A 20,132-nucleotide genomic window follows, 5' to 3' on the forward strand; every position below is an offset into this window, starting at 1 on the left:
TAAATTTTTGCTTGAATATTAATGATGTTTATCTTTTTAGATCCGAATCAGAGACATCTTATTGATTTATAGTGTTATTAACAGTAATCACTGTCTCTCAGTGATTTCTCTTAAGAAGATATATTTTTATTGATCAGAATTAATGTACACATTATCAATGAAAGCGCATATATTACTGATATAAACATCGAAAGGGCATTCAGGCTAATTTTTACTCTCTATTAGTGAATAACTGATTTTAATTTCAAGATTATATTTAAAAAATTTAATTTGTAATGCCATTTTTTAATATAATTCTTATATGATTATTCTATTAAATCACATTTTATATATGAAAGCAAACAGAAAATTGAATAATATTTAAACTTATAAGAGAATTATGCTTCAGTTTTACATTAACACAAATACTAAAACATAATAATAGAGCTATAATATTTTTAAATTTTTGGTAATACTTTGAGATGTGATACACATATGTCTGCATTCGCATTATTTGTTATTGCTTAAATTTTAAACATTTATGTTCTTTTAGTGCGTTTTTAAATGCACTAAAAGAACATAAAGGACCAAGAGAACTATTACATTGAAATACTCGAATTTTTATATTATCTTAAATTCTTTGTTTGTTATAAAGACTTGGAAATAATTTTTTTAATAGTTGTTTAATATTTAAGAGTATAAATATGTTTATTCTGAAGTCTTTTAGAAACTATAATAAATTTTTTTAATTAAAGAAAAATCGAAATATTAGTTAGCAAATGTCATTTGGAATGTTTTTTTATATTTATTGATTATAAAAAGAATTGATTTGATAAAATATACATTTCTGTGAAACATACTTCATTTTTCTTATTAATTGATTTATTTACTAGAGATAAAATTTTATTTAAATAAAGGTTTACGTCAGTAAAATAATTTTACATCTTATAAATACATTTTTACTTTTTCCTGTATTGTATTAAATAATTATTTTTACAAATTTCTTTTTAACTGTGTAACAGAGCTTTACTATTCCGCTATAATTTTTTACATCATCAATATTACTGTTCTTGTCAAGAAAGATTATTGCTGTCTGCTACAAAGTAGCGTAAATTAAAATACCTTTTGGTCATTTTTCTTGCTGAAATATATTTAATTTTATTATCCTTTTAGCATTTATGATTAATTTATTTGTAAACTAAATAACGCATGCATGACATTTGCTACAGTAACAACATAATTTAAAAAAACAAAACTTTCTAATTTGAATGTTTAAAATTACTAAAATATTTTTTTAATGCGACCTTTGTATAATAATTTGATCTACTGATTATAGAAGAATAAAAATATTATTATTTCTTTAGATAGTGTGTATTAAATTTTTGTTAAAATTTTCTTTTCAGATAATTAAAAAAGTTACAATTTTTTAGTTGTATTATTTTTGTAGTAAATGAGATATACATATACATATATACACACACGATAAGTATAGTCTTTCTCTCTCTCTTTCGAGTTTATCGCATATTTCTATTATCACTTATAATTCCAAAGACTGATATTATTAGGAATATCAAATTTTAATTTCATCTTGCAGTGATAGAGGATGAAGAATTAATTAAATCTTGTTCGCATTTAACGATCCTCTCTTCCGATTATTGCCATTGCGGGGTTCAGTCTTCATCACGTCCACGTATCCCTCATATTCTTGCACATCCTTCGTTGTTAATCCGTACTGCTAATCGAATTTACTGTCGTGCAAATCAATTGCACGTCCGCCCCGTATCTAATCTGGTCATTGGACGTCGTGTAACCGTGTATTTCATAATTGCTTCCATGAGGATTCCACCGGATACGGGATGCTTCCCTTTGCGGATACTGAATCTCCCCTTTGGCCTTCCCCTTTCGGCTAGTTTCAAGTTTCTCTCACGGAACAGAAATTGAGGAAACGCATCGGTACGAGTTCAATTTCGTTTCTTAATCCGTCGAGCTAATCGAGTCTATGTCGCGCCTAAGTCCCGTGTAAACTTCTACCGTCTCACGGCTGGCGGGAGAGAAGTGAGAAAGGGGAACCACGGAAGAATACATCGAAGTACGCGAACCAAGAGAAGAGTCCGACTAGAACGCAAGCGGCCATAGCGCCGGCGTCGCGGCGCCTTGGAAACGAGGGGGTTTAATCAAACTTCGTAGATTTTCCATTATGCCCGCGACTTTGCGCCCGAAGCGGCATAACTAATTCCATTTAACCCCGGCTGCACGGTAGAGCGGGTTGGGCTTAGATAGTAATGTAGAGGTAAATCACGCTGCCGTGACGTCGCTGTCAGGATCGGATATCAGCAGCTATATTAGTTCTTCTTCTATGTTTTCTATGTAGTTTTTCTTCCAACTTGTTAGAAAGCTTGCGCGCGTACATCTAGAAAAAATATGTAAAAGCATGAAGATGCTATAAATCAAGAATTAACATTGTTCGAAGAGCAATATAAAAATTGAATTTCTGGAGATTGAATAAATATTTATAATGTCACTTTTTATTATATAAATTATTAATATTTAATAAGTGATTACAATAGGTAAGAGCTAAGAACTATTAATTATTTTCTTTGATATGTTTTACCTAATATAAAGTAATTGCATGCGTGACGTAATGTTACGCATTACGTTTAACACATAATTCGATAGTCTTTCAAGTTTTATATATTTTCTATATAAAAGCTTTTTGTTCCGACATGAAAAGCGTAGCTGTAATAAATACGTTCAAGCCCTTAGGGAAACATTTCTGCAAATTGTTCCTATTTAGAACATCAACATGGATTAATATCGCCTCGTTAACTTGTAATTAAATTGACTTATCACAAATTCCAATTTTCCAGGAGGACAAGGATCTGGTGCACGAGTTTGTGCAAAATGACGGACTTGCCTGCCTGATCAAAGTCAGCAGCGAAGCCGATCAGAATTACCAAAATTACATTTTACGAGGTGAGTACTTTATTCATTTGTCATAAAATTGAAGGATAACTACGTCCTTAATACCTATCTCCACCTTAATAACGTCTAGACCTCTTCTTGCTTAAACACTATTCTCTTATTATTATCGATAAAAGTTTCATTTTCGCAAAACAAATTGAAATTTTTCTACAAGCGTAAAAGTTAAATAATATTTCTAGGAATATTGTATGCGGTTTATTTATGAAAAGCATTTTGATGTATTTATAACTTAAAAATCTTTTATAGATTAAATATATATACATGTATACAGTTTTTTTAATGTTGTACTTTTTTTCTAGATGAAAAATATTAAAAAATACGTATTCTGAGCTTTGTATTGACAGAAACAACTTACATTATATTTTAATAACTTACATTAATGTTTTTAATTAAAAACCTTTATTTATTTTTTGTTATTATTTGCTTTTTGCGTTATTATTTTAATAACGCTATGAAAGTTAAGTGATGATTGCGTGTGCGTGCACGTGTGTGTGTATGTGTGTATGTCATAATCTTTTTATAAAATAAATCAAAATATATTCCCAATTGTATGTATTCCAATTATACAATAACAAAGCATTTTTATCGATAATGCATGTTATGACGACTAGAACAGCTTTTGTTTCGATATCGTTGTATTTAATTTATATACAGATACTTTTTTTATTAATTACAATTTTTATTAAAACCTTTAATTAATTTTTATAACTTGTAATTAGCTATTGTAGTGGCGTACCGCTAACAAGATTTAATAATAATAATAGCAAGAGACGATTGTTCTATCTTCCGCGATAGAGCAGCAACAATCGGTGCATCCAATTAGACGGCGGGAAAGTCGTATCGTAAACGGACCCGCAAATTGAGTTAAGAGAACGACGCGACGGTGCCGGGATACCTACATGCACATCGAGATTTCGTGGTAGACGCGGGGTTCTCTATACGGTCCGACTTTGCCGCAAGTAACGATAAGATAATACTGGCATAATGCAGCTAACGTTTAACGAGCAAGGCATCCACATCCTCGTCTCTGCTGTTCCGAGAAGGACGCAGCGACGATGATATTATCGTCTAAAAGTACGGCGAGGGAGAAGGTGACACCAAGCGTTAACGCGCCGCGTTCACGAAAGCGTCGACACGTGGGAGCCACGGTGGCTTGCAACTACTCGTCAAACCGCGATGCGTCGCGAATTATGAATGGCGCTCTTTGATCGTGCCTTTTGAGTGTGGTGTCTTGGAACGGTGTTTAAGTACTTCGTAAACCGCCGGTTTAGTATACGCGAGTGAGTGCGCTAATTTCATGTTGTAATCTCATAATGCATTCGCTACGTTCGTCTCTGTATTAAAGGGAGCTAAAGCGGATCGAGGAATCTATAATGAAGCGGTAGCAAGTACGAAAATTGCAGTTATTGCAATTACAAATTGGAGAAGGACGTTTAAAAAAAAAATAATTAAATTTATATTTTATTGATATATTTAGATATAAAAGTAATAAAATTTTAAATAATGTGTTCTTGTAATTATTTTCAAAGATAATCGATATTTATTGTAGTTTATGTGCGTATACTATTCGAAATAACGATATTATGGATGCCAACATCACGTTTTTACTTTCGATTGCCTGCAAAGTTTTTTACGTGTTTATTAGAAATTGCCATAATGTCGAATAAATTACAGTTGTGCTGTCGCAATGAATGTTACCCACGTAACAAAAGTATATAAATTGTAATGTGTAATTCTATTTTTTATTTCCTTTTCTATTTTTTAAATAAATACTGTGATTATCTTTCTTTCACAGTTTGGGCAAGATAGCCCATGACATTTCGGGGTAAGTGTTTATGTATATACATATTATTAAAAAAGACAAGAATTAAGTTGTGCACCTAATATTTTAATTTGAAATATTATACCTGCCTCCCTCCCCTCCTTTTTTTTAGTAATGACAATGAGTTAAATTGATCCTAAACTTATGTGAACATTTAATATTAAAAATAAAATTAAATATGTAATAATATGTGGCAATAAAACTAAATATATAAAATTATAAGTTTTTTTATTATTCTATAAATGTTAAGTACATAAAAATGTATAGTCAACTGTTTTGTAATACTATGGCCATCTTTTCCCTAAAAGTTGTGAAAGATGGCCAATGTTCATGTTTCAATATTTTGATAATAAGAAATTTTCATTAAGTATTTTCTCTTTAATGTCGATAGTTTTACATACTTAAAACTTTAGTGAGGTAATATACCAAACGCTATTAAAAAATAATAAAAATAAAAGTATGTTTTTTGCATTTAAAAAAAATCACAAAATTCAAGAATATTTTTGATAAATTCAACCTGAGTGATATTCTTTTATAACAAAAAAAATTACAAATCCAAGATAAAACTTTTGATCAAATTCAATCTAAGTAACATATATAAAAAAAAAAATTGTATTTACACAAATTAATTTTTCTACAAAAATAATGATATGTAAATATTTTGTGCCAATTAAGAATAAATACTACACAATGAGAGTATTAATTTTTTCTCTACAAAAATAATAATATGAAGAAATATGCGCCAATCTATAAAAATAGATGTTTAATCTTTGACTGGCATGCATAGTTTGATTTTTCATTAAGCTTGTATCAGACTAGAGATTGATATTGGAATTGAATTGAAATGTAACCAATTAGGAACAAAATCAATATTCTTTAACTCTGCTTTGAATGGTCAAATTCCAATTCAATCTCAATTTTAATCTCTAGGCTGATATGGCTTTAAGATTGTCTTAAGTTTGTCTTTTGATACAATTTTGTTAACTACAAAGGTTATTTAATTATAAATTTAAGACAATCTTAAATACAAGATTAAACTATAAATATCATCCTTTAGTATTAAATTATTGATTGTTGTGCGCTGTGCGCCGATGCGAGGCTGCTGCGCGCCTGTAAAAAACAATTGTCAGGAAGCATATTAGCAAAAAATAAAGGACATAATATTGAGCTGGCAAATAAGTATTTTAATACAAATAAATTACAATTATTACAAATAAATATTTTGATACAAATAAATATTATACTACAAAAACTTGGCGCCGCTAAACCGAATAATTTGTTTTAATACAAAATCGCTTTCTTATAAACTAATTTATATATTAAAATAATACGTATAACATTATATACTCATGCATAAGAGAAAGAGAAAGAGCAAGAGAAACATTTGAACGTACGCACGCATAAAAGGCTAAGATATTAAAAATCACTTCCTTATAAACTAAGTTATATACTAAACTTATATACTTATAACCTAAACTTATATACTAAAAACACACACACACATTCAGATGCATGCACAAAAGAAAAAAAAGAGATGGCAAATTATTCGGTTTAGTAGCGCCAAGTTTTTGTAGTAAAATATTTATTTGTGATATTTGTAATTTATTTGTATTAAAATACTTATTTGCCAGCTCAATATTATGTCCTTTATTTTTTGCTAATATGCTTTCTGACAATTGTTTTGATATTTATAGTTTAATCTTGTATTTAAGATTTTCTGAAATAAAAAATAAATTATTACAGTTTACAATTCTATATTTTTATTATGAAAAATTATTTACTATAATAGAGAGAGATACTTTAGTTCGTACTAATAAAGCTATATCATTATTACAGACTATTTAAATTTTATAATGCCTCTTATTTAAAGATTACTGTAATACAATAATATTTGATTATCTTTGATTACGCGCGACACAAGTAACATATCTATGCTTTTAATTAGATGCCACGTTATAACTGATGGTTTGTGTAATGATAACGGTTAAATTAACGTTTACTGGTGGGACGTGCTTAAATCGTTTTATGATTATTGTCATTGCTGGCATGCGTCGCCGATACGAAGGACATAACCGCGCAAGTACTAGAATTTTGATGATATTCTATTGGAGAATCAATATATGTAAACAGTCTCATTTTCATCGAGATAAAAGCCTCGTTTAATTGGATTGCACTATGCAGCTGCAAATTTGCATAGGTTAAATATTGATTATAATGCATACGCAAACAACAGGAGCAAAAAATTGTGTGCTTTTCTATCAATATTATTTCTGACGTTTTTTGTGTAATTCTGAAAATTAAACATTGTTAGCATTCTCGCAAACAAGATCGATTTAGCCAAATTGGATTTGAGAATTTGTCGCGACAATAACTTATATATTTTATTTTACAAACGCTGATTAATTGGCTATACGATTTTGTTAGTGCAACATCAGCTATGTGATTCATGCGCGTAAGTTGACCTGCATTTTTGTGTGTTGCATTTTATTTTCTTGCTGTGCGTAATTCACGTGCAACTATTATTCGACAAAGCAGGGAGATTCCGACTTTTTTCTTGTTTTTAATTAATCTCGGTCGAAGCTCGGTTTCTACCTGCGGTGCATGAATGCTTGCAGCAGCTTTCTTGCACATTTTTTGCACATTTTACACGCCAAGCGCGCCGTAATTTATTTAGGGCAAAGCGAGTGGATATTTCGTCCGGAATATGCGTGTTTTAAGCGATAACGTGTGAACGCAAGCACATTTTTGTCCGTAATATTATCTAGTATAAAATCTGAGTAAACCGACGAACCGCGATCGATGGAATTTACCCGTTAAATTTCAGTCATGCCCGCCTGCGTTTTTGGCCCGAGGACGAGCCGGAAATCAGTTTCGTAAACAACGAAGCATAGTATAAAAAAATAGGTAACATCGGTCTGGATCGGGCCGAGATTGATGGGTTTCGCATCGGTTGCAACGACGGTTGGACTTTTATTTCTCGTGGCGCATCTACATCGGCAGAGGTCGTCGTTCCGACGTTTCCGTTTATATTTTCGCGTTCCGATAAAAATAGCGAGACGCCACGGTGCGAATTAAAAGGCAAGATTAATGGTTGTATACAGTATCATCGGGAAGATTTAAATACCTGCGCAAAAAATATCGATTAATGCGAAAAATAATTAATTGGAAAAAATATTGCAAAAACATCTTATTTAGCAAGCTGTAAAGAGAAGCGATCATTTATGTGTATAAAAAGGGAATTTTACCTTTACCAATCATTTAAAGTTTTGGTTTCAAACCGTATTTTAAAAACTATTTAACCTTTTACTTATCTTTTTCTCCAATGCCTTGGAAATCTTTTGAGCCTTTATGTTGTTTGAGAGACCATAAAATCCATCGGCAAGGTGTATTTACGGCTAAAGGCTCTCTCTTTATACGCGATTGTCTGGAACAATTTCGCTCTCCGTGTTTAATCTCGCAACTCGTTTGCATTCATGCAGCACTCGGCCAGGTGATGCTGTACGTCGACGGCATGAACGGAGTGATGGAACATGGGCAGACCGTGGAATGGTTGTATACGTTAATTGCTAGTCGTTTTCGGCTGGTGGTGAAGACGGCGTTGAAACTACTGCTCGTGTTTGTGGAATACGTGGAAACAAACAGTCTGCTGTTGGTCAGGGCTGTAAGGGCGGTCGATCTGGCTAGGGGCGTGGTACCGTGGATTAACGTTATGAAACTCCTGAAGGATTATGATGCCGCCGACACGGAGTTGCTTATATACGCAACGACTTTGATCAACAAGTGTTTGAACGGTATTCCCGATCAAGATACATACTACGATCAAGTGGACTGCCTCGAGGAACAGGGTATGGAGGGCGTCGTTCAGAGGTACATGTCGAAACAGGGTACAGATCTCGACTTGCTTAGACAGTTTCAAATCTACGAAGCGGTGCTGCATCACGAAGATGGCGACCGGGGTTCGCCTATACGCCAATTGGATGACAATATAAGGCAAGTGTTACAGTTTGGGATTCAATGTAATACGATTTAATATAACTTCTCTTCTATTAATATAACTTCGATCTCAAATTAATTAACATTAATTTTTTTGGATAATGTAAAAATATGTAATTTAGAAGAAAGGGCCATATATTGACAAACATTCTATCTTTTAGCTTTATTTTATCTGATTAAATATTTCTGATTGATTGTGTAGGAAAACTTTACGAAACCGGAAGTCTCTAGTGGATTCTCACGAACGACGAAAGTCTCGAAGGCATTCGACGGGTAATTCACCTCTATCGATGTCTTTGAATGCACGACTGAGTCCACGGTTAAATCATTCTCTAGGTGTGAGCACACTGAATAATACCTTAAACTCAAACCTGCCAGATGATGATGATGAATCAAGTAGTTCTCAAAGTTCGCAGAGTCATCTGGGCGAAGTTCAACTCAACGGCAGTTACAAAGAGAATAAAGGTAATCATCTGATTTTTCTTTTGGCACTTGGTTTTTATTTAAGAAATTGAAACAAATGTCCTAAATGATTCGTCAGCAGTTTGATTGCATTGATGAGTATTTGAATACTTACAGATAAAATTCTCATGTTGACAAATTATTTATCGAGATTGTACAATCGCTTTCTTGCACATTAACATTTCATTGAAGACGTAATATACAATCAACACAAATGCTTTATCAAATCTTTAAAGCGTTATACAAAGACTGTGTCACATGACGCGATTGAATATATTGCGATTTACATTATAAAATGCATATATAATCCATTAATATGTTTGAGTTTTGAAAAATTATTTATGTGTTCATCACCATTTTTTATTTTTATACAAGATGACTGATGAAAGCAAATTAATTTACATTTTTTTTAATTTGCGAAAAAATTGTAAGAAATATTTTATTTGTAATAAATTAAATTGTACTCCATGTAAAGCGCAGAGATGTACGTAAATGATTTGCTTTAATGGAGGAAACATTGTTTTATGTTTCAGTAGATGTTGGTGTTACTCCAGCGTTGAGACGACGAAGAGAACGCGCGGAAAGACAGAGGAGCTTCATTAGAGAGCAACAAGAGGTTACTGCAAATTTGAGAGCTTCGCTTGGTCATACTGATGATCAGGAAAGTGAGTATTTAGAAATCATTTCAAATGCTTTATATAAGTATTTTTTGTCATTCTACTCTTAATTTATTTTATTTTTACTTATTGATTATTACTAATAATATGATTTTCGTTGAATAGAAACTGTTCTATTATTTAATTGCACTCTTTATACATTTATTCACAGATTAAACGGATTAAAAATAGATATTAGAACGTGTCTGCAGTTTTTCAGAAATATTAGCTTTTTAAATAAAGTTTTTTTCTTGAAATAGACGGATTTAATAAAATATATCATTTATGATCTTTTATTATTCGCATTTTTATTTGAAACAACGTGCACGAGAAGATATTCTATGTTACAATAAATACTTTTAATTTTCTGCTATTAAAGGTCAATTCGCAACAAATAGTCTGCGATATACAAACGGTACCTCTTATGAGAGGAACGCTGATTCTCCTTCGAACAAGTTGTCCAGAACGAACAGCAGAAAAGACTTGACGCCCTTGATGAATGCCGCGAACAAGCTCGACTCGGAGGAGAAGAAGCCATGGTACGGCAAAAGTCCCAACGAAGGTGTCGAGTACAACGAGAGTAATCACGCCGACGAAGACGAGGATCGTCGAGTGGTTCTACAGCTTAAGAGAGAAGGAACCGTCAAGGATCTCACTCAGAAGTTGGCAGCACAAAATCTTATACCTAGCAGCCCTGTGGAGGAGAAAGTTTCCAGGTAATTTTGGGAAAAGCGCAACCTTTATTTCAAATGCATACCGCTCGGTTGATTTAATTTTCTTCATCTTACTTCTATATCTTTATATTTAATAATAATCTATTAATAATTTTATAACATTTATAAAGTTTTTTTAGACTTTTTTTTCTTTCTTCTCTCTCTCTCTCTCTCTCTCTCTCTCTCTCTTTTTCTCTCTCCCCCTCTGTCTTCTACTGTCTCTACAAACTCATCTTTATTATACGAAAAAACATTTAAAATAATTAGATTCTTAAAATATGACTAATAAGAAAGAGATTAGTAAAAAATTAAACATAATAAGCAAATATAAATCCTCTTTATTAATATATAAATTGTCTTCGCAAACAAATACATTGATATTCCAAAATTACATAATTAATTGTTAGCAGTGTTAGTGTTTTCCGAACAAAACTCTTGGAAATTTTAGAAAAAACAATTTTTCTCAGTTTTTCCTTTTTTCTTTTAAAATAATATTACCGTTATTCTTTTCTATATCAATGGTTTTAGATTTCTTTCACATTTAGAGATTTAATGAATAATTATTATAAACATTAAAAACATTAGTTAACGGATATTTAATTGTTAACAATTTAATTATCTATATTTTATTAAAAAAGTTTTCTTATTAAACGTGAAAAATTAATTTTAAAAATTAATTTTTGGCAAGTAAAAATAGAAAATAGCATAGAATAGTGCGAAATATTAACAGCAATGATACTGGAAAGCTGGAAAAGTCGTATGAACTTTATATCTTAGTTGGAAATTTTACCAAGTTAATTTTATAGGATATTGCAAGAGTAGAACGTTTTACATAAAAGTTCTACTTCTTCGCCAGATGCAAAACTTTCAACAAATCGATAAAGAATCTTATCTTTTTAGTTTTGTTATAAAATAATTTTTGAAAGTTTTTTAAGATAAACCACTGATACATGATATTATGACAAAATACATACTATGTATTTTGATAATGAGAACTTAAATTAAATTATCACAGATAAAATTGGTATCTGTGTTTCTGAAAATGAAATTATACAACAATACACACGCTACATATACATTTAATTTCAATAATTTCCATTTTTGATGTAATAAATACATAAAAGTTTATATTGTCAGAACTGTCTTATGCAATTAAATACAGAAATTATTTCCGTGTTTAACATTAAAATTTAAAGCGATAATTATTGGCTTTAATTCTTGTTTATAACAATTAACATAATTAAAGTAATTTATTAATTTAACAATATGACAATTAAATCGCAAAATAAATACATTATTAATGTTATTTGTCATATCTTGACAATTTGTTTAAATATTTTTCACTTTTTTTCTTATATTATAACATGTACTTCTGTTAACATTTGTTATATAAAATGTATCATTTTTACCATTTTTATGTTTAGGATAGGAGATATGAGTGGGCTGATCTCAAAAGCAAAGGAAGGTCTAGCGAAGTCGAAGTCAAAGGCGGATGTACTGAAGTCGCCAACTGGTGATAATTTGCCCAAGTTGCAGGAAACTAAGAAGTCTGAAAATGAGCTACACTGGGAGGAATTGGTAAAGAAATTGAAGAGACCACTGGCGCTTTGCGACTTGGACTTCACTGATCTGAATTCCGAGGATGAGATCGACGTGTTAGGATCTGTTAACGTGACGAATGGAGTGCCACCTCCACCACCACCGATGGCACCATCAAATGGAGACGCTTTAGCACCTCCGCCACCGCCACTGGGAGCGAGATTGCCGCCACCTCTTCCTCAGGGTCCGCCGCCGCCATTTGGTGTCAGCTTGAAGATGATGAGGCCACTGCCATTAGCTAATGAGACCAGCAACACGCCGAAGAGCCCGCCATCATTGCTTGCGAAGAAAAGTAAGAAGACGGTGAAGCTGTTCTGGAAGGAAGTACGGGATGATCCCAACATTCTTGCACGGCTCGATAAACACAAGATGATCTGGGACGAACTGATGCCCGTGGCCGTTGACACACAGAAGCTCGAACATCTTTTCGAAAGTCGTGCTAAGGATCTCATCACCAAGGTGAGTGGTTTCCACGTACGATTTATTTTACGCAGATTGTATCGTTTTTGCTATACAAGTGCAACGAACCGCGAGTTTCGCCGTTCCGAGCGGACGGTTGAAGGGAATGGCATAAAGAGTGATGCTCGTTTAAACGAGATCTACTCTTGGTTGCCTTTTGTGTACATTGTAGTTTTGTACGATATTTTCCAAAATTTTTAATGAGATGGAAATAGAAGTTACACATTTTATTACATTTTTTTTTTTTCTTTAAGTGAGCTTATCGTGCAAATAATAATAGTAATATTGGGCAGGTAGATTAATTAGAATTTCTTTAAAAAAAAGAAAATGAGAGAGAGAGAGAGAGAGAGAGAGAGAGAGAAGTTAAGAAAAATTAGAAAATTATCATTATTTATAGTTTTTAATTTTTTTTACTTAGTTACGCATTAATTTACACACAGTCACTTTTTGATCTGTTAATTTTGCACAAAAAAAACGAATATTCACTTTTGATTTATGCAAGATTGTCACAAGAACCCTTTCACAGAACTAAAATTCCTATATACACAAAGCATACATCCCTATACTTATACCTATACCTATATCTATACCTATAATCTTATGTACATAAACGCCATTGTGTGTGTTGATCCAACGAGATGAGGCTGTAACGCGTTTAAAGGGGATGACATCTTTCTGTTGCATCTGCTTGATGCTTAATGCTTATTATTTTAATAGTAATGCACAAAATAAGAAGTAAACGTTTACTTATAATTACCAATGTATAAAATTATTAATTAATATATTTACATGATAAAAAAATTCAAAAATTTTTTGCCAATGTAAATTTTTTATTAAATTAATATTTCCATAATATATACTTTGTATATTATGTAAAATGTAAAACTTTCTGATTATATCTGCTTTACAGAAAGACGACTAAATTTTCGACTCAATTATTTATAATTTTTTATCTTTTTACTATAAAAACTAAAAGAAGGCAGTTAATTAAAATTATTATTTTTGGATGTAAATAATTTTGGAGTTATAAAATTTTGTGTGTGTGTGTGTGTGTGTGTGTGTGTGTGTGTGTGTGTGTGTGTGTGCAATAAGAATATAAATAAATACAATCAATTTTTGCAACGTTTTTTTATTTAAAATTATATTTATAAAATTTTTTAAATAAATAATTTAACCTTGTTATATTTGTATATTTTTATTTATGTGTGGTTTTAATTTAACTACATTTTTTAATACATTAGATTTTACTTAAATTGCAAAATGTTTAATTATTTATAACAATTTTATATAAAAAAATATTGATAAAATATCTATAGTAAAGGATTTAACAGTATATGTTCTTTGTATATATAAATTACAAAACGGTTTTACATGTACGTACACATGCGCATCAGAAAAATACAAAAAATTCTCACTGGCATTGTACCGAAGCTTTGCAATCGAGTAGAGAATATCGTCGTTAATTACCGCAGTAATTACACAGCGCGGATATATTGGTTTCCTCTTACCTGTGTATTTCGCGTCTGTGCTCAACTAAATCGTAAAAGCAAGAAGTACTGTACAGCAGAGCGACTGCGACTGGGTTGCGTATTTTTCGAGCGTTACTGAAAGCTGCCGCATTATTTCTCCGTTCCGGTTGTTTCCGACACCGGCTCTTTCTCGCCCTTTGAACCCGCTTAGCACACCGATAATTACCGTCAATCTACGATTATAAAAACAATGAAAAAATGGCTGCAAATCTTGAATCCATTGGCAATGAAACAAGGGTGTAAGCGGAGCAAGATATAAAAGGGAATCTTGCCTTCGACAAATAATGACATTTTACACAGTTGCTTGCACTTGTTCCATAACGTCGTAAATCAAACTATGAATGCCGCATGTTGCAAACTAATAGGAAATAAAGTTAGAAAAATTGGTGCATTCTGTGTACCATAAGGAGTTGTAGTCATTTATACAGAAAGCCGGAGTTCAATTTTTTAAATTAATGATGTAAAATTAATAATAATAACAATAAGGATTATTAATTAGATAATTAATTAATAAAGGATAAGGGGCTTTCTTTTAGTAAAAATCTGTAAAATTTTAATTACGTTTAGGGATTGATGATTATCAATGTTTAAACTATCAATGTTTGACATTTTTATCCGTCACATTAAATCCGTCATTTTGAATTTCAAACATTTGATAACAAATTTATAAAGTTTAAAATTAAAATGATGATGCGATATGGCGTTGCTCGTTTTTTTATTGAATTTGTTATATTTGATTTTAAAGGTTTCTCTTCTATTTATCCGTTATTTATTTCTTATTATTTATTACAATCTTTTTATAAAGATTTTTTGCTATTTAGAATAATTTTTTGAAGAATGTTTTTAAAATTTATGATCCATTGGATATAGTAAAACAGTGACTAGCAATATACATTACAATTAAGTATATGTTTTAATTTAGTTTTTACATGTCCTTTCTTACACAGAAATATAAATTTAAATATTATATTTATATATTATATTTATAATACTACACTGAAAAAAAAATGTGGTTGAATTAACTGGAATGTGAACTAACAGTTCGGATCTAGTTGAACCTATCAGATTTCTAATTAATTTAACAAAAATTCTTGTTGAATTAATTGGAAATCTGGTAAGATGAACTAGAAATCTGAACCGTTAGTTCAATTCCAGTTAATTCAACAAGACTCTTTTTTTCAGTGTATATATCTTATTTTTATATAATATGATTTAATTTCTATTTTCTTACATTTTTTAAAATCTAGAAACAACAAGTTAAATATTTATATTTTTATATGTTTACAGTAATTATATTTAACATATTTATAGTTTTTCTACACAAAATATAGTATTAAAATTTTGTATTACCATTTATGAATACATATGGTTTTATATTATTTCTTCATATTATTTTTCTCGATAATGTATTTATGTGTCAACTATTTATATTCGTAAAGAAAGATGTGACATAAGAGACTTAAGTAAACTTTTATTCATATTAATTTTTACTTAGTTTTGTGCTCGGCCATGTGTGTAATTATTAAATAAGCGCTATAACATAGGCTAATTTAGTAATGTGGTTAACCATATCGCGTGAGAATAATGAGTATGATAACGATCGTGAATAATGATTATGATGATGGTCGATTAGTAGTAAGGGTGGTGATAATGATTTACTGCAATACGACTAATTTTTTTCTTGTATTCTTGGCAATGTTGTTGGTGCTCGCACGAAAAAATAAATGAACGAAATGGCATGCTGGAATTTTACAGGAGGTGAGTCTTAATTCTTTAACTTTCGACGTGATTTTGTTGATCGTTAATATAAATGCATGCGTTCCGAGTACATTTTCTTACGAGTGCTGGTACGCGATTGAACTCATATCAATAATAATACACTAATTAATAAAAACTTTGCAGAAAGTATTTCTTTCTTCAAGGTGACTGTTATACTTTGTAAATCATTGTTGCAAACCTTTTTGCGTTTGTTAATGTATGAATATTTTTTAGCATAATTGATTAATTTATTAGGGATAATAAGTAAGGGATTATTTAAATGAGCTATTAAAGTATTTTGTCAAAAATTGAAATAAATTACGGATTCTATGTTAAATTGCTTTAGTCCGTATTTTCTAACTCTTATTAAAATGATTTGTACAAAAAGTTACATACGCAAATGATACTAAAGTAACAAGGTTTTAGTTTGATCTAATATTTATTTCACTCAATATTTTATGCATTTTCTTTGAAATATTATTTTAAATTATTTATTTAATTACATAATATATAATATATTTTTTAATATTTCTATTTTATTTAAATTTATTTTACATAAACATAAACATTTGCATTTTACATAAACATAGTTTATTTGTATTATGTGAATATATTTTTTATAATAAATGAGAGAGGGTTCAGAATTTATAAAGGATAGTTTTATAATATTTTGTCGTGAATTATTTTGTTTATTAAACATTGCTAACTGTGAACTATCATCTGCAGCCCAACAATTATAAATATTATAATAATTTTGACGAAAAATATCCTACATTGTTCATGTATATTTTTACTGTAATCAAAAGAATGGCTACATTTATCCCATTCTAGTGGCATTTTATACTGTACACCCTATTGTTATAATTTCACGAATCTGTGTAACACGTTCCAATGTTTTTTTGGAGTGTTTTTATAGCGAAGTATTTATTGCACGATAAAAAATACTAATTATATCGCAATAATTTCAAATGCTACGGAGTAATAACGAAGAGAATGTCGAAGTCACAATCTGCATGCAACTATTTCGACATAATCGAACATTTTTTGTTTGTTTATAAACAGAAGCAGCAGGAGATGAACAAGAACAAAGAGATTATCGTATTAAATCATAAAAGATCGAATGCTATCAATATTGGTATGACGAAACTGCCGCCGCCAAGATCTATTAAAACTGCGATTTTAAAAATGGATGCTACCATTATGAATAGAGAGGGTATTGAGGTGAGAATATAGCGTACTGTTTTTATTTTTTATATTTGATTTTTTTTTAACAAAATTTACTGCTTAAAATTGAAAAATTAAAAATATTTCTCACATTTTTGCATGCAATATAGACTTTAGAAAAAAGATACTAGTATATTTCGACAGTTTTAATATATTTGTAACAAAATAAAAATTTCATAAATTCTTACGACAAAGTTATTATTATTACTTCTCACTCTTTTGATTCATTTTAATTATGTAGTTTCTGTTTAACGTATATTTTTAATTGATTTTTCAACTTTTATCCGCATGAATCCCGCTTTAATTTTTAACCGATGAAAAGTTTTCAAAATTGTTCAAATTTCTGTTGACGGTAAATTCTGAAGTTTAGTTAAAATGCACTTATATATTTTAATTTTCGAATTTATTCTAATTTCTCTAATTTTGGATTGAATTCGTTTCTTTTTTTATTTCTTTCCTTGTCCTAAAATCCTCCCAACAGAAACTTTTGACAATGCTACCGACTAAAGAAGAAAAGTCCAGGATACAAGAGGCGCAGGCCGCCAATCCTGACCTTCCTTTAGGATCGGCCGAACAGTTCCTACTGACTTTGACCTCCATCTCGGAATTGCCAGCAAGATTAAAACTGTGGGCATTCAAGCTAGACTTCGAAAACTCCGAAAAAGTAAGTCTTAATATTATATTACGTATTTTTTAGTAAACACAATTTAATAGTGAATTTTTATAACGCTTGATTTTAAATTGTGTAATTCATATATAAACTATTTGGCATTTAATATTGATAACTTTATAATCAAGAATATCTTAAACGAAATATTATATTATTATTTGTTAATTATTTGTTTAAGAAAAACTTACATTTTATTGAATTTTAATTAACAATATAACGATGAGAAACATTCACAATTCTTTTAATAAAGATCTTCTAAGTTTTTCTAAACAAAATATAATTTTTTTCTCTTTTATTAATCTTTTTTTTAAATAAAAATTTTAATTGGAAACTTATAGGCTTGTACAAATAATATTGTAGACATGTGTACGATTTCAATTTCAAGTAAACATTACATTTATTAAGTTCTATAATACCCAATGGTATACTAATACGAAATAATAATTAAATTGGATTATTATAATTCTTTTCTTTTTCTTACCTTTGATTTCGCGCGAATTTTATCACGAATATCAAGACGACGAGAAGGAATGTTAGCAATGTTGGAGAGGAAGTCAGTATAGATAGAAGAGCGTTCTCGGCGCATTTCTTCGACGACAAAATGACAAATTCCGATATTGTACCGAACTAAGAGAGGTCATTCGACGACCTGACTTCCTTGGCATCGCGAAATAGTTCACGCCGGGATATCTGAATCTTTTTATACTATTATTTGTATGATCGGAATGTGAGATACGCCATTTCTCAATTAAATCGATTAATTCAGAAATGCATGCTGGAAATATATGCTGGAAATGCATGCGTGGAAATGGATGCTGATAAAGTTAATAAAAACATTTTTGAATCAGAATTATTTAACAGATAAATAACGCAAAAAGAGCAAAGTTTTAAATAAAAAAAGTTAAACTTTGTTTTTACTATTTCGCTTTTATGTTTTTACTCTTTGAAATTATACATGTAGATTCAATATATAAATTTCTAAATTTTTTCTATGAAACGTACACCTTGTAAAAATATTTCTATAAAAAATGGTTCTCTTCCTGTTTTTCATTTCTGGTTGAAGCATAATAATTCAAAAATTAACGATTTTTTTAGAGCCAGTGCAACAATGAGATGCGTTATGAAAATAAATATAATTATGAAGGTTTATGAGACGAATGAATTAAATGTAAGGTGATTTTTGTGACTTTTAGGAAATCGCGGATCCTTTAATGGATTTGAAGCAGGGCATGGAAACCTTGCGAGTGAATAAAACATTTCGCGGGATTCTAAGCACACTTCTTTCGATTGGGATATTTCTTAACGGAAATGAGGTAGGCATTGAATACTAGATAAATATATAATATTCACTTAATCCGGCAACCTGGTGAAATCATAACAGTTCGAAATTTGACGATATCGATAATTTAGTTGTAACTGCAGCTTGAGCAGGATGTCTTTCATGCCACTTGGCTGGCTGCCACATTTTTCTGACAACAATCTCGGTTTAATATGGAGTTTTGCTACAATCACGGTTCGCTATTTATCCTCGGCACAGCGGAATTTTCGAAAGTTTTGACTGGATATCCACTGTATTAAAAAAGTTCTAATGTATTTTCCGGCAGCTAGACTTTGCATCAAATTAATTTCCAAGCGACGCAGTTATTTTATAGAAATTTCTATGTTCGTGCAATATAAATGCATAAATAAATCTAAATATTTACGTAAATATTTAGCGTTAAAATGTGACGCGTGGTTTTTCGGACCTGAAGGTTTCATTCTTTTTCAGGTGAAGGGCTTTCAACTAGAATATCTCGTCAAAGTACCTGAAGTGAAGGATACGGTTCACAAGCACTCGCTGCTTCATCATCTTTGCCACATGGTGATGGAGAAGTTTCCGGATTCTACGGACCTCTATTCCGAGGTGAGAGTCAGTCAGTACGATCTAAACTAGAGAGAACTTTGGTTCGTTGTGATATTGTGACAGTACTATTATGTATTTATGAAATCGAGACTAAGTTTGTTTGCTCATATTCCTGTAACTTTTTTATTACGATTTAATTTGTTTCTGTTGCAATCCTAATTGTTTTCTCATATTCTGTAGATTTTAATGTTCAAGTAAATAATACTAAAGGTTTTAAAAAGAAAAAATAAAATATAAATGATAGATTAAGATAGAAACAATGTTATAATTATATTTCATAATTTACCCAAATGTAACATTCCAAACGATTTTTTATGCAATAACATGATTTTTATAGAAAAAAAAAGATAATATAAAGATATACCAAAGAAAGGGGTAAACTC

At 30.5% G+C, this 20,132-nt stretch overlaps 1 protein-coding gene across 4 annotated transcripts in view; it reads left to right on the forward strand.

Moving 5' to 3' along the window:
- LOC105839907 (FH1/FH2 domain-containing protein 3) overlaps positions 1-20,132 on the forward strand; it is a 147,942-nt gene that overhangs the window by 110,947 nt on the left and 16,863 nt on the right. For 2 of the 4 annotated variants that reach the window (XM_036283573.1, XM_036283574.1), the window contains 10 exons: positions 2,847-2,952; positions 8,263-8,773; positions 8,979-9,241; positions 9,772-9,903; positions 10,274-10,610; positions 12,032-12,666; positions 17,013-17,173; positions 17,658-17,840; positions 19,040-19,159; positions 19,615-19,749. In XM_036283573.1, coding sequence (XP_036139466.1) covers positions 2,847-2,952; positions 8,263-8,773; positions 8,979-9,241; positions 9,772-9,903; positions 10,274-10,610; positions 12,032-12,666; positions 17,013-17,173; positions 17,658-17,840; positions 19,040-19,159; positions 19,615-19,749 — 2,583 coding nt within the window. Of the gene's footprint in view, positions 1-2,846; positions 2,953-4,756; positions 4,787-8,262; positions 8,774-8,978; positions 9,242-9,771; positions 9,904-10,273; positions 10,611-12,031; positions 12,667-17,012; positions 17,174-17,657; positions 17,841-19,039; positions 19,160-19,614; positions 19,750-20,132 lie in introns of those variants that run through there. The other 2 variants (XM_036283575.1, XM_036283576.1) reach the window with 2 other exon arrangements.

Source organism: Monomorium pharaonis, chromosome 2 (assembly GCF_013373865.1).
Source record: "Monomorium pharaonis isolate MP-MQ-018 chromosome 2, ASM1337386v2, whole genome shotgun sequence".
Taxonomy (NCBI): domain Eukaryota; kingdom Metazoa; phylum Arthropoda; class Insecta; order Hymenoptera; family Formicidae; genus Monomorium; species Monomorium pharaonis.